General features: G+C 46.7%; 1 protein-coding gene across 7 annotated transcripts in view; it reads left to right on the forward strand.

Annotated features, from left to right (window-relative positions):
* The window catches only part of HHAT (hedgehog acyltransferase), a 180,569-nt gene that overhangs the window by 58,889 nt on the left and 99,449 nt on the right, over window positions 1-22,231 (forward strand). For all 7 annotated transcript variants that reach the window (XM_036442637.2, XM_036442641.2, XM_036442640.2 and 4 more), the window contains exon 8: window positions 12,828-12,978. In XM_036442637.2, coding sequence (XP_036298530.1) covers window positions 12,828-12,978 — 151 coding nt within the window. The remainder of the gene's footprint in view (window positions 1-12,827; window positions 12,979-22,231) is intronic.

Genomic DNA, 22,231 nt, shown 5'->3' on the forward strand with positions numbered 1-22,231 from the left:
TTTTTTTTCTTCCTCTGGCTTCTTTCAGTATTTCCCCCCTTTATTTGATTTTCTGCTGTTTGAGTATAATAAACCTAGGGATAGTTTTGGGGGCATTTATTCTGCTTGGTAGTCTCTGAGCTTCCTGGATCTTTGTTTTTTGTGTGGGACATTAATTTGGGGAAATTTTTAGTCATTATTGCTTTAAATACTGCTTCCCATTCTTTCTCTATTTCTTCTCCCTCTAGTATTTGTATTCAGGTATGTTCATGACCAGGCTATGGCTGGGGGTCTTATACTTCAGATAGTCACCACAGACAGCACTGGAGGATTTCCCCTCAGCAGCAAACACGCCTGTGCACACATCTGTCAGCTGTCGATGCCTCTGAGGCCAGAGCAAAATGCAAAGATTAGGGTACCTTGTCCTGCAAAAAAGTTAGTACGCAGCTGGGAAGACAGGCAGATAGAACCACTCAAACCATCAGGTCCCTAAAAATCCGTGACCACCATCACTTCTAGCCGTTGGAGTTATCCATTGTCTTCAGATTCCCAGCCATTCTCCCTTCCAAGAGTCTCGTGCGGATCAAGTCTGGGCTCATGCCCGCATGGAAAAGGGACTAGTCAAGGTGTGTAAACATTTCTTACCACTGCGCTATTTGACTTGTGTGAAGTGAGACCTAATTTTTGGGTGGTTAGAACTCCACCAAGAAACACGTATGATGAATTATTTCCTTCCAGCGTTTCTAGTAGGAACTCAGGCTTACTCTGTGTCATACAAATAAAATAAAAAAAAACAACCACCAAGGCACAGGATCTGATTATGCTAGCAAATCTCTTTCCTTTTCTGTGGATCTACAAACAAGACCTTAAGTGCCATTTGCTTTGTGCTCCTAATCCTCTATTCCATCTCCAGCCACATTAGTGTAAGCTCTGTTGCAAATATTAATATCATGAACCATGGAATCGTGGGGATGGAAACTAGAAACTTCAGAGAGCACTCGGTTCAAGGCCCTCTTCTTACATCATCCGGGGCAGCTCCTGGGAAGCACGTGCCAGAAGCACGGACTGGACTGATGGAGCCAGTGCCCCGAATGGTTGTCCAAGGCAGCGGAATAGGGGCTAGAGTTTGAAAGTCCAATGAGATTTGAGGTGGATAACCAGAGTCATGAGAATCGGAGGCCGTTCTGAATTGCTGGAACAGAATTCTGCAGGTGAAGGTTCCGTTTAGAAGTAATACTGACTAAGCCAGATGATTAAATTTAAACCTAGGGTTACAAGGCAGATTAAAAATGACCACAGGGAGACTGCATGGAAATTATAAGTATGCTGGCTTCCCCAGACTTCTGCCTGTAGGGAGTTGAAGGGATTCCAGGGCTGATCAAGGACAAAGATATGAGCATGAGGTGGCAGTCGCACACACAAGCTTTATTTGGGTGATGCTCTGAGGGGTTTGCATTCGGGGGAATTGCACCTAATTCTATCTCAGAGCACCTAATGCAGTGGTTCTCAACTTTTCTAATCATAATTTAAATAGCTGTGTTTTCCTATGGTCTTAGGCAACGCTGCTAGTGGTTTTCAACCTTCGCGACCCACAGGTTGAGAACCGCTGCTATAGAGCCTAAGACAATCAGAAAACACAGACATTTACATGACAATTCATAACAGTAGCAAAATTACAGTTATGAGGTAACAACCAACGAAAGTAATTTTATGGTCGGGGGTCACCACAACACGAGGAACTGTATTAAAGGGCCGCGGCATTCGAAAGGCTGAGAACCACTGTGCTAATGGGACATGGTGCATGAAGGCGCTCTTAGCTGAGGACAGAGCGTCCTGAGGCATCCTGGGAGCATGGCCGATGATCTGTGGCGGTGATTTGAGCGGCGGTGTTTGTACAGGTCGGAAAGGTATGTTGTCTTTTGTTTTGACATGGAGTGTAGAGGGTGTTTCTGGAGATATATTGAGAGGTAGAGTGATTGACTGATACCTAGTTGGCCAAGGACACTCTTGGGTTTGGTGGCAAAGCAAGTCTCATCCGGGGGACTCCTCAGTCCTGGACGGACTGGGACCATTGCTCCCTCCATATGAGAGCTCAGAATTGAGTACAGAGCAAATGTAAGTGGTGCTTTTGCAGGACCAAACATATGCTTTAAGATTGCGTTTATGACACACAATAGGGTGGCGAAGGCCTGGGGTGGGGCAGGAATCAGGTGGAGGGGGGAATGGGGGAAAAAATAGAGGGACAGCTGCTCTGTAATACTCCTAACAATAGAGATTAAAAAAAATATATTGTGTTTATAAAGAATGGCTTCCCAAAGAGGAGGCACTCAAACTGTTTGCAGGGTCCAGGCTTGTACAGAGCAACTTCCTGTAAAGTGGAGATTGTTGGGAAGGCCCTCTGGGCTCCAGATCCTCTGGGCTGTCTTCTCCCCCTGGTCCAGGTATTTCTTTGGAGGTGAGACATTGGGGAGATTACAAACTCTGGAATTTTAGAGCCTCACAGGCTGTCTGACGCCCCCATTTTACAGATTAGGCAATGGAGGCTCAGAGAAGGTCAGTGGCCTTTCCAAGGTCACAGCCTGTTGGTGGCCACATGCAGGTGTGAGCCCAGTGTGTGGATTTCCAGGCCCGGTTCCTTCTGCTGCCCTCACTCCCTCCCGTTTGGTGCTGGTGCCTTGCCTCACGGTGTGTGTGTGTGGGGGGGCACTGCTCAGTGAGCCGTGCCAGGGAGGACTGGTGTGGGCTTCTCCTGTGAAGTGTGTGAGTATGGACGCTGTGGATACCCCTACCTCGGGGAGAGAATGTGTGCGTGATGCACAGGGACAGTAGGAGGGAGGATGAGGAGAAGGACCGGTGTCCAGTCTTCCAAGTGCAGTTGGTTTTAGATCAGCAGCCAGGGGCTGACTGGCCCGAGAATCTGAGAGCTGCAGATGGGGCCTCCTGGGGAGCTCAGTGGGAGATCTGCAGGCAGGACACTTGGTAACTGTTTTCACGGAGGCGCAGGTCCCAGAGTCTCCGCCAGAGAGGACCTTGCTCGCTCTTCTGAGCATTTTTCTCTGCGCCCTCCTGACGCCCAGCTGTTACCCAAATGAGTTTTTAATGACGGCCACTTGCTCACCAGGGAGCACACCAGCGGTGCAGACAATGGCAAACGGGGCTGTGCAGTCTCCCCAGGCGACTCCCTCCGCCCCTTTCTTCCCACTGCCTTTGGGTTCGAGTGCAGTTTATTTACTAGGGTTCACTCATTGTCCTTTTCTCCTTATTACCTACTTCTTAGACTTAATATATTCTGAATTTTTCCTTGCGTGATAAAATATTCTTTTATTTTTTCCATTTTTAAGTGTATTTTTTATTGTTGATAGTGTTATCTCCTATCCCTCCTTTTCCCCTTCCTTCTCCCAGCCTGTGGCCTCCCCCTCCCCAGGCCAGGTCTTCACTCACCTATTGCCCGTGACCATGGGCTACGCATCTAAGTATATAAGTTATTTGGTTTATGTCTCCCTGACCTCTTTTAGACTCTATGTCTTAGAGTATGATGTTACCAGTCGTATGGTGTTCCTTTCTACAGTTTTGCTGTTATTTAGTTAACGATTCCCTGTGGCTGATCACTGTTTACAATTTTGCCATGTTATAAATAACTAGAGACCTGGTGCACAAAATTTGTGCACAGGCCTGGCCAGCAATCAGAGCCAATCAGGTTCCCCGTCTCCCCACTTCCTGGCCTCCTCCTTCCCTAGCTCCCTCAGTGTCCCACCACCTCCGCTTGTCACCTGCCATGTTCCACACTGCCCCTTGGTGGTCAGCACATGTCATAGCGAGCGAGTGAACTCCCAGTCTCCTGGTTGAACTCCCGAGGGGACACTTTGCATATTAGCTTTTTTTTAAAAAAATATATATTTTATTGATTTTTTTTTTTTCAGAGAGGAAGAGAGAGGAATAGAGAGTTAGAAACATCAATGAGAGAGAATCATTGATCAGCTGCCTCTTGCACAACCCCTACTGGGGATGTGCCCGCAACCAAGGTACATGCCCTTGACCGGAATCAAACCTGGGGCTTTTCAGTCCGCAGGCTGATGCTCTATCCACTGAGCCAAACTGGTTTTGGCTGCATATTAGCTATATATATCTATATCTATCTATATCTATATCTATATCTATATCTATATCTATATCTATATCTATATCTATCTATCTATCTATCTATCTATCTATCTATCTATTTATCCTTGGACGAGTTTGCAGAAGCCTTTTTGAACCTCATCCCTGACGGTTTCCAAGGGTGATTTCCTAGGTCAGGGGCTTTGGCCACTCATTGCCAAACCAGACTTGAGGGCCATTTTTCATTCCTAGTGTCGGCAGAGCTGGAGAGTGGGCGTGAGGACTGTGTTTCCAGGCAGCGGGATTTCTGTTTAGAAGGTGTGCACCCCCCACCTTTGGCCCATCATCCTCTTCTCCTGATTCTCCTTTGCCACTCCCCGCCTTGTGGGGTTTTAAAACATCCCTTTGCCATCGGACGGCCGTGGGCTTTGTGTCTGTGTTCGGAGAAAGCAGCTGTCAGCTGCCATCTGAGCAGTGGACTGTGGGGGAGCGGGAGGGGCCTGAGGGAGCTGCTGCCGCCGGTGGGTGTGGACGGGAGCCTGACCTCATCTCCAGCATTTCCATCTGAGCTCTTCCTGGAGACAGCCAGTGCCTCCTGCAGCTGGATTTGCATGAATGCTGGGGCTACAAATCTACCACTTAGGGGTACCAGTCTTCAGGCAGGACAAACCTCTCTCCTCCCTCAAGATACATTGTGTTCTGAGCTTTTCAGGTACCTCTTACCAGATTGTGGAAACACTATATATTCATGCAGGACTTGAAGCGTGGTGCGCTAGCCACGGTGAGCCAATTGAGACTCAGACTCGGGGATTTGGGGAGTGGAGTGTAGAGGCTGGTTGAGAACGCTGTGACTTACTGAAAAGCAGCCCAGCTCTGTAGCAGTGATGGCTTCCCACGGTGCTCAGTACTCGAATAAAACCTGGCCGATCCTCCGTAACAAAACGCCATAAGGTCTGGCTCCTACCCACTGCCCTGACGGGTCTCCTGCCATCTTCCCCTCTGCCCGCTGCCCTTCCTTGTTGGCCATCCCTTCCTGCAGGAGGGCTCTTCCTCTTCATCGTCGTGTGACAGCTTGTCTTTCCCATCTTAGCTTAAATGTCTTTTCCTAAGACAAGCTTCCCCTGGCGACTCAAACAGAAATAGCCAGCCAGCACGTTACGCCACCTGGCCCATCCTCCACACGGGGCTCGGCGCCAGCAGCAGTTGGCCTTGCCTGTCTCTCACGATTGAACGTACGTCCCGTGGAAGTAGCAGCCTCATTTAAATCGGCCGTCGTGGTGCCCCGGCACCCAGGCTCAACGCAGCTGCTATTGACACTCTGTGAATAATTGTTATACACAGATCACACAGGCGATCAGGCACGTTCCCTTACGTTGGGGAAGAGTAGGTGCCCTCAGCACACTCACCTGGGGTCGGAAGAGATCTGAGTTTTAGTCTTAAGCCCTCTGCCCTCTCGTTCTGGGACCTCGGAAAAACCACCTACAACATCTGAATCTCTGTCCCTCTCTGAAAATGAGAATCATAGCTGTGCCTGGGCCAGCTCAGCCAAGGGTTCGGCGAGCCTGAGGGAGGGCCGGAGAAGGATGAAGAAAAGACAGACGAAGAGAATAAGCTGAGTCTTTGGTGGACCTTCTGTGCCTGGCTGCGGCCACAGAGAAGGATCCAGACTTTATTTTATAGCCAGAGGTAAACAAGGTAGTGGTCACCGTAGTTACAATGTTCTTGTGAATTTCACTTGTTTGGGCAGCACTTGCTGCACCTCCCACAGCCCATTAGCTACCCAGGAAAGATCTAGGGAGCAGTCATAAGATCAAGCTTAATTATGCTAAGAGGGCTGTGACCTCTAAGCTGGGACTTGTTTGTGGCTTTGCCAATAGGTCAGTCTGAGGCTTAACCCTATAGCCGCTCCCTACATATAGGATTCGCCCAAAGAACCCCGAAGGGTGCTTGAGGGGAATGTCCGTGACGTGGATGGGCAAGCTCTTTGGAAACGTATCATTCAGCAAATGGACATTGTCGTGACCGGTTTATTGGAAGTGCATGAAACGGCCAGGGGTGCCTCCAGCAGCTTAGAGATGGGGAGGACACGGCCCGTCCCTGAGAGCGGACGGCTAGGCCGGGCCCCGTGGGTCAGAGCTGCGGGTCTGACGGCAGTTTCACTGGAGGCTTTCATCATATCCACGCAAAGAGTCTGCCAAGGGGAACGGGGGGTGGTTTGGGCAGAACTACACGGGGAAACAGCAAAAGGCAGGCCCTGACAATTCCCTTAAAGCAGTGCCTGGGAGGGAACCCTGTTCGGCAGTTTGCTTTGTCATGTCCAATGGCAGAATCTCCCTGATATGGGGCCGACGCTTCCATCTCTCAGAGCTGGATGCCAGACCTATTTGTGTCCTCTGGCCCATGCCCTGGCCCTGATTTCTCCCTCACTAAGCAACTCTCCGAGTGAGTAATTTGATTTTCTGGGTGGCTGACCCAGAGAGGAAAAGGCTTCTTATATGAAAACACCAGGCTCCTGTGTCGAATACTCTGTTGAATAGAAGTGCTGACAATGGGCATCCTCGTCTTAGTCCTGATCTTAGAGGAAAGGCTCTCAGCTTTTCACCATCGGGTGTGAGGTCAGCTGTGGGTTCATCATCTATGGCACATGTGTCAAACACAAGGCCCGCGGGCCAAATCCGTCCCGCCAGGCCTTGCAATGTGGCCTGCACCGCGCTGTCATCACTGCACTCCGCTGCGTTTCCATCACAATGACAGTTTATGACTGTTCAGTAAACCATTCGGCCTGCGATTTAGGCTGGATTTTAGATTTTGGCCCCTTCTCTGATTGAGTTCAACACCCCTAATCTATGGCCTCTATTATGGTTCTTCTATACCCTGGGAGTTTTTTATCAAAAGGGTGTTGAGTTGTGTCAAATACTTCTTCTGTATCTATTGAGAAGATAATATGGCATCTATCCTTTATTTTGTTAATTTGATGTATTGCTTTGACTGATTTATGGATGTTGAACCATCCTTGCATCCCGGGGATACACCACTCACTTAGCCATGATATATAATCCTTTTAATATATTGTTGAATCCAGTTTGCTAATATTTTGATGAGAAATTTTTTGCATTGGCCAGAGATTATTTTTTATTTTTAAAAAAATATATTTTACTGATTTTTTTTTTTTACAGAGAGGAAGGGAGAGTGATAGAGAGTTAGAAACATCGATGAGAGAGAAACATTGATCAGCTGCCTCCTGCACACTCCCCACTGGGGATGTGCCCGTAGCCAAGGTACATAGCCTTGACCGGACTCGAACCTGGGACTCTTCAGTCCGCAGGCCATTGCTCTATCCACTCAGCCAAACCGGTTAGGGCAGAGATTATTAAAAAAAATATATATATTTTGATTGATGTTTTTAGAGAGAGAGGAAGAGAGAGAGAGAAACATCGATGTGAGGGAGAAACTTTTAATCAGTTGCTTTCTTCACACCCCCTACCGGGGGTCAAACCTGCAGTCCAGGCATGTGTCCTGACTGGGAATTGAACAGGTGACCTTTTGGTACAGGGAATGATGCTCAACCAACTGAGCCACACTGGCCAGGCTTGGCTGGAGATTCTTTAATGTAATAAATTGATTTATTAGGTGGGTGGTTATTAGTATCAGTGGTTCAGGATGGGCATACCAGAAAGGGCCAGGAGGTGGCAGTAAAAGCCAGGTAGTCATCTGACAAATTCAAATTGGACAACATTTTATTAGCCTAATGTCCAGCCTCTCCTGGTGAATTTACAAGGTGTCGAGCAGGGGGTGGGGAGGGGGTGTTGTTTCTTGACCAGAGAGGGAGAGGTGGTCTACCAAAGCGGCCATTCTTATTCCAGTTTCCATGGTGTCCCTGAGTTTTATCCCTTTAGTTCTTTTCAGGAAATTCTCCTGCAAAATAAAAAAAAAATATATCTGTTAATCTACTCTTTGTTTTCAGTTTTTACGTAGAACATGTTTTTATATAGGGGCTGTAGATGAGAGTGTCACTGGATTTTAGCAGCGAGTCACCTACCGGCCCCTTCACTTTTAGGTAGAGCGGACTTGGCCTCTGGTCCCCTGGGCTGAGCAGAACCCAGGGCTCTCCTGAGACTTCCAGTCCATGGCCTCCTCTGTCTCATCTCTTACTGCTGTGGGACTCATTCTGTTTAGGGACCGTCTTGCATTGCCCTGGTTACCACATGGTACTTGGTTCTTTTACTTGATCTGTACACACACACACACACACACACACACACACACACATACACACACCCCAAACAAAAATCTGTTCAGATAGAGCTGTGTGTGTGTGCTTGAGGATGTGCAATGGGAATAGAGACGCACAGACATTTTAAAATTGACAGTTGGAGCGCCCTGACTCCCCTGCCACATCTGAAACTCAGGCCCTGGTCCCCGGCCACACTGCTCTGTCCTTTTCTCTGTCTCCTCTTGTCTGTCTTCTCTCAGGAACAAAGCGGCCCCCTGTTTCCTTACAGGGTGATCTTTTATAAACACAAATCATCTCCTTTTCTTGCTTGGTTTCTTAGGTCTTTTACTATAAATTCTCAAACCTGATAGCTTATGGGCGCACACTCCTTCTCCCCTCTCCCCTCCCTCACTCCCCATTCCCTACAGTGGGCTGGTTCACACCCTGTGCCCTGCAGGCTCCATTGCTTGAGGTTTCCTGTATTTAGCCAACTCCTGGCTTCAAAACAGCCCACTTCCGGGCCAGTTCCCCTGCACTCTCAGATTTAGGTGATGTCTGCCTCCACCCCCGCTGCTCTAATGAATTACTTTTGATTAGGAGAGAGACGCTGAGTGTTCTAGTCCAGAATTGTCATCAACTTTGGTAGCACCAGGCATATTAAGGGAGTTTAGATGGGCTCAATGATTGTGAAAGTGTTTTTTAAGTGCGAACTGTCCTCAACCCAACTTGTGATCAATGAGAAAATGATGGTCATTTAATTCAAATCAATTCAACAATCCTCATTGTGCCTTAGCAGCAATCACTACCCACTCATTCATTCTTTAGACCTTCCTGAGGCCCCGGGGCCAGAGGCAGGAGGTGAAGCGGGAGAGGTCAGGGGTGATCTCATCTACAGTGTTGGAGTTTAGGAGGAGTGTCGGTATTAGCCACAGGCATCTGGGATTCACAGTGAATGGGTGGCCGGTAACCATCCACCTGGATCCCAGGGCCTTGGACACAACCTGCTTTCAGACCTTTCTCCTGTGAGAGGGAAGGTGAGCAGAGTGCAACCTTCATATCCTGAGAGAGAAGCAGAAGCTGTTTTTATATCTGTTATAATGGACACATTTAAAATCGTTTTCGCATCCCTCAAGCGCTATCACAATAGCGGAGGGAACATGTAACGATTCTACATTAAACAAATACATGGCTAAAATCTACAAACATAGATTAAACCTCCTTAGACTTTCCCCCCTGAAATGCTATCAGGTTTGAGAATTACCTGAGGATTTACCCTTTGAGGGGCCTTTGTTTTTGCTCTTACACCATGCCTCGCCTTAGGAAATAGAGTGGTGGTTAAGTTTTGCAAAGAGCATGCCTCCTTGTGAAGGTATTTATTTGAGCAGGACTTTTTGAAAAAAATTTTTTTTATCGATTTCAGTGAGGAAAGGAGAGGGAGAGGGGGATAGAAACATCAAAGATGAGAGAGGGTCATTGATCAGCTGCCTCCTGCATGGCCCACACTGGGGACTGAGCCTGAAACCTGGACGTATGTCCTGACTGGGAACTGAACTGTGACCTCCTGACCGAACTATGCTCAACCACTGAGACACACCAGCCAGGCAAGAGTGTTTTTTTTTTTTGTTTTTTTTTTTTTGAAAGAGCCCAAAAAGATGACTTAAAAAAAAAATCATTATTGAATGGTGTTTCACCATGGTATATGAGTTTTGTATGGGTTTATGGTGATAAGAAGAGCTTTGGCAAGGGGCTTGAGAGTGAGTGAAGAGAGGGGAGGTGAAAGTGATTGAAAAGTAGTTGTTCTTACATGGCAAGGACAGACTAAAGCTCTGAGGATGAACATTAGAGTTAAGTTTTAAGGACCTATCTCCTAAGTGGGTGTAGTCACGGGGGGCTTTTCAGCTCCGTGTTTAAACACCAGCTGTTGTTGAGATAATGTCTGGGTAATGAAATGCTAAGGAAGCCAGGCAGTTGCCTCTTCTCCTTCTCCATCTCAGTGAGGGGAGAAGGATAAGACATCTGACATCTGAGGTTTATTTTGAAAACTGGAAACACAAACAAATGTCAGACAGCACACGATTCTCTTCCTTTCCCACTCTTTGGTGGCATCAAACATTCTAATGTTCGTGAAGACACAGTAGAAAAGAAGAATTTTTTAATACAGTTTCTCCTTGGGTTTGAATCCTGAGGTTATATAAAATTAATGCAGTATGAACCCAGAGCTACTCCGGGATTTACTACCGTGAACTTGGCTGTTCAATTACAGATACTCCATGTGGGGTGAGGTAATTTCATGGTGCATGCTTTCGGAATGGGAGAGATGCCTACTTGGCAATGTGGCATTGTGAAGGGTAGCAAGTTTCACCAGTTATTTAAAACACCAACTATTCCCTGCCCCCACCCCTCCAATCCCAACACCCCTTAAAGCACTACCGTATTGTTGTGCACTAGTAACTTAGTGTACAGATAACTTCTTAGATGACATAAAATAGGTGTATCTTTCTCTTAGGCAAAGTTGAAGAAGTAGGAAGCTCTGAATTTGTTGGCCACATTAGAGAGGCAATTCTTTGCTTTCTAAAGGAGTTCTTTGCCTCCTTGAAGGATTTGCAATAGAATATTTAGGAGTTAATTTTCATTTCTTTTGTGCATAGAGATTACAGAGCACTCCTACTGGGCAAAGTGAATTACACGGAAGCATCAAAATTCAAACAGAGATATATAGCTGATTTCTTCCCGGCTTTTAGTTTTTTCATAGATACGTGCAACCATCACCACGGTTAATTTTTAGCACATTTTTCACCTCAAAAGAGAACCCTGATCCTTTAACTACCACCCTCCCATCATTCCACTCCCACCCCACCCCCATCACCAACCCTGTGCTTAGCAGCCACTAATCCATTTTCTGCCTCTGTGTCTGCTCTGGATTTTCATCTGAATGAAAACATACAACATGTGGCCTTTTGTTTCTGGCTTATTTCACTTAGTATAATGTTTTCAAAATTCATCTATGTCGTAGCATGCATCAGCACTCCACTCCTTTTTATGGCAGAATAATATTCTGTGTGGGTAGAGCTCAGTTTGTTTATCCATTCATCTGTGGATGGACAGCTGTTGTGGACAATGCTGATATGAATGTTCAGGGTAGGTGTCTGTGTGGACATTTGTGTTCATTTCTCTTGGGTATATTGCTGGGTCAAATGGTATCTCTGTGTTTAATCATTTGAAGAACTGTCAAACTGTTGTTTTTTAAAAAATATATTTTATTGATTTTGTACAGAGAGGAAGGGAGAGAGACAGAGAGTTAGAAACATCGATGAGAGTCATCGATCAGTTGCCTCTTGCACACCCCCTACTGGGGATATGCCTGCAACCAAGTTACATGCCCTTGACAGGAATTGAACCCGGGTCCCTTCAGTCCCTAAGTCGACGCTCTATCCATTGAGCAAACCGGCTTCGGCCAAACTGTTTTTTTTTGTTTTTTTGTTTTGTTTTTAAATATATATTTTATTTATTTTGTACAGAGAAGAAGGGAGAGAGATAGAGAGTTAGAAACATTGATGAGAGAGAGTCATCAATCAGCTGCCTCTTGCACACCCCCTACTGGGGATATGCCCGTAACCAAGGTACATGCCCTTGACCGGAATCGAACCCGGGTCCCTTCAGTCCCCAAGCCGACGCTCTATCCATTGAGCCAAACCGGTTTCGGCCCAAACTGTTGTTTTTTAATGGCCACACCATTTTACATCCTGCTCGCAGTCTACAATGATCCCAGTATCTCTACACCTTTGCTAACCTTTGTTGATTTAACTCTTTGATTCTCATCATCCTAGTGGCTGTGAACTTGTAAGGATGGAAGGAATTAGGAAGGAATTTCTCTTTCTAATAGTTTTTTTTTTTAATGCTATATATATATATTTAGTGCCCTTTTCTAGTTATCTGCAGAAGCATGACTGCTAAGAGATCCTATCACCTGTCCCAATAATAAAGGGAGTTTTATATATGTGATTATTTATTTATTTTAGCTTTTTTCTTTTTAGTTGAATTTAGTGGGGTGATATTGGTTAATAAAATTACATAGCTTCAAGTGTACAGTTCTAGAATACATCATTTGTATATTGCATTGGGTGTTCCCCACCTTATTTGTTGATTTTTTAATTTGATTTTGGAGAGGGAGAGAGAGCTAAAAACATCAGTGATGAGAGAGAATCACTGGTCCACTGTCTCCTGCAAGCCCACACTGGGGATCCAACCCACAACCCAGACATGCTCTCTGACCAAGGATTGAACCATGACTGTGTGGTTCATAGGTTGACGCTCATCCACTGAGCCATGCCGGCCAGGCCCCCCTACCTCATTTGTTAATCCAGAAGTTTCCCTAATCAAAACCAAGGTGGGAGACTTTATAAATGTGGGTGCGGAAGGGACGAAGAGGGGTGGGTGGCGGGATGTGAGCAGGAGGCGCAGCTCCTGGATGTGACATCTTTGCTGGGAGCTGGCTCCCCGTCCCCTCGCCGCGTCTCACGGCCCCTCTGTCTTCCAGGAGGACTGGCCCTGGCCCAGGTGCTCTTCTTCTACGTGAAGTACCTGGTGCTCTTCGGCATCCCGGCTCTGCTCATGCGCCTGGATGGCCTCACGCCGCCGCCTCTCCCTCGCTGCGTCAGCACCATGTTCAGCTTCACGGGCATGTGGAGGTCAGTGGTTTGTTAAGCCCTCGGCAGGGGTGATGCTAGGTCCTGTGGAGGAGCTGAGGCTTGGTCAGCTTCAGAGAGCTTGGGCCACCATCCTGTCTCAGCCCCTCACTGAAGCCCCAGTTGGTGATAGATTAAATAGAGAAGGGCAGGAGACCAGGATGGCAGGACACAGGCTTTATTGGAGGGAAGAGTACCCATGTCGGCTGCTTCCAGAGAGAGGGGGCAGAAGAGAGCAAGAGCCGGGGTACAAGCACTTTTAAGGATAGGGCACTCAGCACACGCTGGTTGGTGATTAGGGACCTAGGGACTTAGGAATCGGGGGCTTAGGGTACTTGGCAGGTGCTGATTGGTGATTCAGAGATCAGGAATGTCTGGCCGCAGGTGGGGTTTATGTCTGTTCATTAACTGGAGGAAGGGAGGATCTATCAATTGGCACTTCAGTTTCTTCATCTCAGAGAATGACCTCTTGAAAATATTGTCAGTCTGTGATGCCACGTGAGATGAGAAAATCACCTGGTCTGTCCAAACGCATCAAGGGTTATGTCTAAAGTGCTCCCTTACCTAACTTGGGACATGCTGTTCCATAGTGATGATTTTATTGCTGAGAAGGACATCTGTTTATGTGGGACTGTCCAGTAAGAGAACAGACTCAGGATAGTAGCATGGGCCGCTGTCAGCCATGACTAGCTCTAAGATCTGGGGCAATGAACTAAATCTCTCCAAGTTTCCATTTCTTGTCTCTTAAGTGATAATGATGTAATTCCCATTTCCAAGAGTTGTGAAGCCTAAACAAGCTCAGGCATTTAAAGCATCTGGCACATAGTAGATGTTAACCACTGTTAGCTTTCACTCTTTCGTTATTCCCGTACTTGGTGTGCATGGGTAGATAGATGCGTGTTCTACACTTCCTTGCTCTTCTCAATTGTGCTCCATATCCCCACGCGGGCCTGGAGTCTTCCTTGGGAAAGATCCCTCATCCCCTGCTGTTTCCGATCATTGTCCTCCAGATCACCTTGTTGGCCTCTTCCCCCCCCACCCCCCCTCCAGTATGTTTGAATTTTGATGCTTTGGTGTAATTCACTTTGCCCAGTAGGAGCACTCTGTAAAAATCTATGCACAAAAGAATTGGAAATGAACTACTAAAGTATTCTACTGCAAATCCCTCAAGGAGGCACAGAATCCCTTTAGAAAGCAAACAATTTCAGACCTAATGTAAGACCCCAGGGTGGGGACTGCACTTCCGGGGAGTCTGTGCTGCTTCAGCTTTGCTCTCCGGGTGCCTCCGTTGACCTCTGCGAGTGCCCCACGCTGGGCTGCCAATTGCGAGTGTACCCCCCTCCCCTCCCACGTCCCGCATGTTTCAGGGTTCAGGTTCAGGGCTCAAGCTCTGGAGCAGGGGTCTTCAAACTACGGCCTGCGGGCCACATGCGGCCCGCAGAGGAGTCTGATCCGGCCCGCCAGGTTTTTTGGGCAGTGAGTGCAGCCGAGGTGTTACAGTAGGAATTAGTAGTTCATATAGTCCGGCCCTCCAACTCTCTGAGGGACCGTGATCTGGCTCCCACTTTAAAAAGTTTGAGGACCCCTGCTCTGGAAGATGTCGCACGCAAATGAAAGAGACTAGAAAATATTAACTTGGAAATATTGGGCGCCAGGCGGGAGCCCAACTCAAGGGGAAGGACTCCACCCCGCTCTGGCCTTGCTATCCCTTTTATTGAGGCTCTGGGACACACCCAGAGCCTATAGGCAGGCTACTCCAATAATAGCCAATCTGCAAAGTTGCTTTAGCTACCATTGTCTCAGCTAGACAGTGGGTGGTTGGCTCTGACCTCTCAGAGTCTCAAGGTTGACCAGCCTTCCGGGTTGCTTGTCCACACCTCTCTGCTAGTGAGGACCATGGGCGGCTTCCAACAGACCTCACCGTACTCTTGGCCCAGCTCAGAGCTGCCATTTTGGCTCATCTTACAGTTCACCCCTGTAGGCAGAAGAGCGGAGACACAGGTTGGGGAAGAGCTCAGGGACTATCGCCGTGCCTACTGCTGCTGTTAGGAAGGGGGTGTGGCTCATACTCAGCACCCTGGTTTCCCATAGTCACTTATTATGGATGCTAGACTTACCGTATTTTTCGGACCATAAAACGCACTTTCCCCCCCCCCAGAAGTGGGGGGAAAAAGTCCCTGCGTCTTATGGTCCAAATATAGCCTACACATATACTTAAAAAAAAAAGTTTTTTTACTTGCCCGGCTCTGTGTGGTCTCTGTGTGCTTGCCCGGCTCTAAAATGGTTCTAAATGCTGCTGTTTACTTTACAGGGTTGATTACATGTGTTTATGACTGTGATGTTGGGTTTTAATGCACATAAAATATATTTTAGGACACTATTTGTTTCAGAATCTTTTTTTCTTCATTTCCCTTCTCTAAAAACTGGTGCGTCTTATGGTCCGGAGCGTCTTATGGTCCGAAAAATACGGTACTTAGGCCTTTTCAAAAACACATTTTGTGTTTGGTCCAGTTTGCTTTTTTGGGATTAGAAATGTCATCTGGTTATTGCAAGAAATGTCAAGTAATTGCTTGGATCTGTCCTCAATCACTTTATTGAATGTCATAGGTTGCCCAGTTTTAATGGCAAGGTTACCAAAGGGCATCTCTCCAGCCATGGGGCCAGGGAGTGGTTGGAAGGCCCTGGTAACATTTGACCTACTTGTAGAAGTAATTTACTGAATAAGTGGGTCAGGGCTCAGCATGATTTGGGGCCACGCCACATGTGCCTGGTATGCGTCTAGCCCCTGCCGCTGCCTCCTTGGTGTGAATGCTCGCACTACTGCATTTCTTGGGAAGCTCATTCTTCTAAAGGGCCTCTCCAGTGTCCGCTGGCATCATGAAAAACCTGAGCAGGCATGCTGACCCCAGGCTCCCTGTCCATAAATACCAGCACACTGACAGTCACAAGGGGCAATTTACACAGTTGACTGTATTTAAGATTAGTTGTTCTTTATTAATTTAATTAATTACCTTATTGCTTAGTATTTTGCCCGAGACCCTCGGTTTTATACACACCACAGAGCTGAGAGAGCAGGTCTGCTGAGACCTCTGTCACTCTCGGTTAGCACTGGACTCCAAGAGCGGAGTCCCAGGTGGTTAAAACACTCTCCACCCTCTCAGTTACACGCGAGCAAGAGAGCAATAATGGAAGTGGCTCTGAGGGGGAGGCTCTGGGGTGACCCCTGGGAGTGATTGTTTCCCAAGGGAGAGGCTCACGGGGACGTGTGATGAAATTACACACGGTCTTTCCTAGTAGTGATCTCAGCTTTGATCCTGGCTTCCTTTACCATTCATGGCTCAGACTCCCCTCCCACTTCACATTTGTTTTAGTTCCTTGAAGGGTTTTCTGGTCTACCAATTATATTTAGCAACACCTAGGCCTTCTTTTCGTTTTTTTCTTTCTTTCTTTCTTTCTTTCTTTCTTTCTTTCTTTCTTTCTTTCTTTCTATTTATTTATTTTTTTTTTACACAGGGGCCATTCCACATTAAGTAACTGGATTAAGGAAGGGATTTTTATTATTTATTTATTTATAAATATATTTTATTGGTTTTTTAAAGAGAGGAAGGGAGAGGGAGAGAGAGTTAGAAATGTCGATGAGAGAGAAACATCGACCAGCTGCCTCCTGCACACCCACTACCGGGGATGTACCTGCAACCAATGTACATGCCCTTGACCGGAATCGAACCTGGGACCTTTCAGTCCGCAGACCGACGCTCTACCTCTGAGCCAAACCGGTTTCTGCTAAGGAAGGGATTTTTAAATATATTGATTTCAGAGAGGAAGGGAGAGGGAGATAGTAACATCAATGCTGAGAGAGAATCACTGATCGATTGTCTGCCTCCTGCTTGGCCCCCACTAGGAATTGAGCCCGTAACCCAGGCATGTGCCCCAGCCAGGAATTGAACCATGACCTCCTGATTCATAGATTGACGCTCAACTACTGAGTCACGGTGGCCCGGCAGGAAGATATTTTAAGTCCCTCTGAGCTGCAGTGCATAAGTTAAGGCTCAGAAGAAGTGGTGTTTTAAAAAATATATGTATATATTTGTATTGATTTCAGAGAGGAAGGGAAAGGAAAAGAGAAATAGAAATATCATTGATGAGAGAAAATCATTGATTGGCTGCCTCCTGTATGACCCCCCCCCCCCCCAACCCTCCCTAGAAATTGAGCCTACAACCCGGGCATGTGCCCTAACTGGGAATTGACCCATGATTTCCTGGTTCATAGGTCAATGTCTAACCACTGAGCTACACTGGGTTGGCAAGGATGTTTTTTTTTAATCAATAAAATAATAAACCTCATAGTTTATCTTTTGTGTTATTTGCAGGTTCTCCTTAACCCTTAGGACACATGTGTCAAACACAAGGCCCGCAGGCCAAATCCGTCCCGCCAGGCCTTGCAATGTGGCCCGCACCGCACTGTCATCACTGCACTCCGCTGCGTTTCCATCACAATGACAGTTTATGACTGTTCAGTAAACCATTCGGCCTGCGATTTAGGCTGGATTTTAGATTTTGGCCCCTTCTCTGATTCAATTCGACACCCCTACCTTAGGAGGAGGTATACCATGTACATGTTCAGGGACTGGTAGCATAGACCTCTACTTCCCCTCGTCCCCCTCTCTCTGATTTTCCTCTGTAAGAATGTATGTCAAGGGAAAATGAAGTGTTGAGTTTGTAATTTCTATTTACACCTAAATTTATGCTAATATTTCTGGGGCACCTGTTGAGGCCTCACTGCAGACAGAAAATTGCTCCCTTTTCCTGGGTTCAGGTCTGTAAAAAAAATGGAGTCAGGAGCAGATGTGAAAGCTGGAAATGCTCATCTTTTTGCTGGGCCCTGGCAGCCACTCTTACAGTGACACAAAGGCCAGGGAGGATGGGGAGGTCCCTGAGATAATGAAATGGACCCATCACTCAGAAAAGAGATTACAAAACAATCTCTGGAGATTGTTTCTTGGTTACCCAGACTTCTAGAAAATCCCCCCTGAATGGGGTGTTGAAGTGATGATGGGAGACGAATATTTAGCCTCCCATTTTATTTTATTTTATTTTAATTTTTAAAAAATATATTTTATTGATTTTTTACAGAGAGGAAGGGAGAGGGATAGAGAGGTAGAAACATCAATGAGAGAGAAACATGGATCAGCTGACTCCTGCACACCTCCTACTAAGGATGTGCCCACAACCAAGGTACATGTCTTGACCAGAATCTAACCTGGGACCCTTCAGTCTGCTCTATCCACTGAGCCAAACCGGTTAGGGCGAGTCTCCCATATTAAAGGAGCCTTAAACTCTGGGCAGGGTGCTGACTGACTGCACTGTCTTTCAGTCCACTCAGCAGTGAGAGAGGACTTGAGGCGGCAGCCTGCCCTATCAGAGGAATCTGAGCTGTACATCACGGATGACATTGGCCATCAGCAGAGGGGTAATGCTGCCTGACACGATAGTTCAATTTGGCCATGAAAAATTGCTGTTCACCCAGATGGCCCAAACCTAAAGGTTAGGATCTCTGATGGGTTTATTTATTTTTATTTTTTTCTAGCTCTTCTCTTGCATATAATTTCTGTTTAAATATTTGTAGACATAACAAAACCCTAAGGAGTATGTGTATTCCTACTTGTATGATTTTTTTCTGTGGCCTTATGGATCCGAGAAATTGAGAGTTTCCTGCTTAATTTTTAGGTTTCATATTTTAATTTCAGCGGGCTGAGATCTGTAATGAGCATCCTTCGCCAGGAGTCATTAAAGATGACGTTGCGTGTCCAAGGTTCCAAATTAGAAATCTGATCATGTGCCCCAGACTTGATTTCAAGCTATGGAATCATAGGGTGCAAAGAGATAAAGTTTCTTCGGGCCATTGGTGAGTTATGGGTCTGTTTCAGTTATCTCAGGGGCATTCCACAGCTCGGCCTCTGCATTTCTTGAATTATGATGCTCTCAGGTGTTCACAGAAAAACTCATGCATCATTGCTTATCCCTGAGAAATCTGGGCACTGTTGGTGGCTGCTGGACCTTAAAATACGGGGACAGTTTGGACTGGGGATGTGAGGAGACTGAGCCCCTGCTTGCATGAGTTTAAATTCCTAGGTTAAGGTGACCAGACGTCCCGCTTTGGGGAGGACAGTCCCGATTTTTAACAATTTGTCCCTTGTCCCTCAGAGTTTTAAAAAAGTCCCTATTTTTGGAAAGAATATTAAATCTTTTGAACTTTTTTAAAATGCCGTGGGACACGGGACAAATTGTTAAAAATTGGGATTGTCCCGCCAAAAGTGGGACGTCTGGTCACCTTATCCTAGGTGGAGAGCTGGTCCAGGCCCGTGGTGATGCTGGCTTTGCGTGAACCCTGCCTTTGAGTCATGTTTAGCCTCAGGTTGCAGGGCAGGATGGGGAGCGCAGAGTTGGTGAAATATACGTACCCTGTGCCCACCAGCATTGCTGGGTGGAAAGCAGGGGCAGCACGAACCTACAGGAGAAAAGATGGAAAAGGTGCTGTTACTCAGAGTTCCCTGTTTTGGGAGGCCGCCTAGTATTTAAGAGCTTGCCAGTTACTGTGTGGCTTGGGCAAATAATCACAGTGCTCTGGGCCAATCTTTTCATCTCTGACATGGAGATAATAATAACAACACTTGCCTCATGGGGTTATTGGAGGGCTGATGGAGCCCTTTGGAAGTGATAGCTTCTTGCTTTTTTTTGCTCTTGAAAACCCAACAAAGCCACAGATGACGGAGATCAGCCTGAGGGCAGGCCCATGTGGAAGCAGTGGCCGTGAGGGGAGTGGCTGAGGAAAGGCTCAGCTCTGAGCCCAGGGTGGAGACGAAGATGGAGACGTCACGGGCTCTGCCCTCAGAGGAGGGAGCTTGCCCCAATTTCCTCATGTGCTGAGTGAAAGGCGGACTCTTGCTATGAGGAGATGTCTTCGTTCCCTGCCAGCTCCATCACTGTGAGGCCCAGCCACGTTGGGTGGGGATGGCTACAGGTCCCCACCCACTACCCATGTGATTGAGCAAATTATATAACCTCCTTCTGCCTCAGTTTTCTGAGGTTTTAAAATTGGGCTAACCAAGCCCTGACTGGGTAGAGTGTTGTCCTGATATGCCAAGGTTGCAGGTTCGATTGCTGGTCAGGGCACATACAAGAATCAACCAATGGCCCTGGCTGGTTTGGCTCAGTGGTTTGAGTGTCAGTTCTTGGAGTGAAGGGGCATAGGTTTGATTCAGGTCAAGGGCACGTACTTTGTTTGCAGGTTCGATCCTTGGCCCCAGTTGGGGCATGGCCCCAGTTGGGGCATGTCAGGGAGGCAACCAAAAGATGTGTCTCTCTCACATCGATGTTTCTCTCTGTCTCTCCTCCTCCCTTCCACTCTCTCTAAAAATCAATGGGACAAATATCCTCAGTGAAGATTAACAAACACACACACACACACACACACACACACAAAGAATCAATGAATACATAAATAAGAGGAACAACAAATTGATCTCTCTCTCTCTCAAATCAATAAATCAATAAAAAAATAGTGATCATCATAGTATTTGTCTTGTGGGATTGTTTCGAGGGTTAAGTGAGGTCATATACTAAGGCAGTGAATCGAGCAGGCACACTGTAGACACCAACATATTAGCTAAAAAGCACAACGACAGATAGGAAAGTAAGCTTTACATTGATTGTTTTTTAATTTCCCAGGAAAGAAAGGGCTGATAGGAAGGCTGGTTGGGGAGGTGGAAGGTGATGGCGGGGGGAGGAGGGGTAGTGGTAGTAATATGTGGAAGGCACGGATTTCAAAATGGAAATGGGGGGTGCCTGGAAGGTACCAGTGTGACCTCTCCCACCCCCTGCAGAGTACTGTTTGCCAACAGTCTGTGGCTGCTGCATATTTTTATTACCTCCCAATCCTTCTCTCTCAAGACCCCCTGTCAGTGGTCTCAGAAACCATACTTCTTCTTCTAGCATCCCTATTTCAGAACCCCCTTACCTTTTCCTCCAAACACAGACTAGCATCTATCAAAAAGGACGGGGACTAGCATGTTAAGGCATGTTTTACGAGCCATCATTACGTTTGGCTCCCTGGGTTTATTTTTACTTCAAAGACGGTTACTCTGGCCTCTTTTCCATTTTCTCTCCTTGTGGAAGAGGATTTCGGTTCGCACGTCACTGAGCACACTCTCAGGCTGAAAGGATTTCAGTGTGAGGAGTCCCGTGCGAGAAAGCCCAGGGCGTCTGCAAATGGAGGGCCCACACCTGAAGGCTGACTGCCTGGCTCGAACCCAGGCTCCACCAACTATCACTGGGCGATCTCTCTCTGGAATAGGGAGAGATTATAATAAATACCTCTTGGAACTAGAGAAATACTCCGTGTTTCTCATGGCAGCAGTCACACTCTGCAGTAATCGCTTCTTCCCTTACACCCAGCCAGACTTTGAGGGCAATGATCAGATCTCATTCTTTAAAAAAAAAAAAAAAAAAAAAAAAAAAAAATATATATATATATATATATATATATATATATATATATATATATTATTGATCTTTTTTTACAGAGAGGAAGGGAGAGAAAGGGACAGAGAGCTAGAAACATCTATGAGAGAGAAACATCAATCAGCTGCCTCCTGCACACCCCCTACTGGGCATGTGCCCGCAACCAAGGTACATGCCCTTGACCGGAATCGAACCCGGGACCCTCCAGTCCACTTAATGACACTCTATCCACTGAGCCAAACCGGCTAGCATATTACAATGGGCACTCAGGACATCTTTGCTGAATGAACAAATGGTCACTCCCCTTTGACACTGAGATCCCCGGGTCTCTGCGGCACAATTTGCAAGTATATATTTTGATCTGGCAGCCGAGCGGTACCTCCCACAGGTGTGCCCACCGTGAGTACCGTTTTCTTTATCCCCCTAGTTTTCTCATTAAGAGTCATTACGTGGTGTGCCATAATATTGTGTCTGCTGGCAGCTTTCTTGAGAACGAATCTGCCTTGCAACGATCGAGGAATGCACGCCTTTCTTAATTACTATCATTATTATATCAGACACTGTGCCACGTCTTTGATATCAGACGAGGGAGAAAGTTGCAAACTTAGAGGAAGAAAAGATATCTGATTCAGACTTGGATATGAAAGAGAAGTTGACAGCTTTGTGTCTCTGAGATGGGATTTTCTGAGGGAGATGCTGGAGGACAACATCCTAATCTCTTACCGTGGAAGTGGAG

This window comes from Pipistrellus kuhlii, unplaced genomic scaffold, assembly GCF_014108245.1.
Source record: "Pipistrellus kuhlii isolate mPipKuh1 unplaced genomic scaffold, mPipKuh1.p scaffold_m20_p_18, whole genome shotgun sequence".
NCBI lineage: Eukaryota > Metazoa > Chordata > Mammalia > Chiroptera > Vespertilionidae > Pipistrellus > Pipistrellus kuhlii.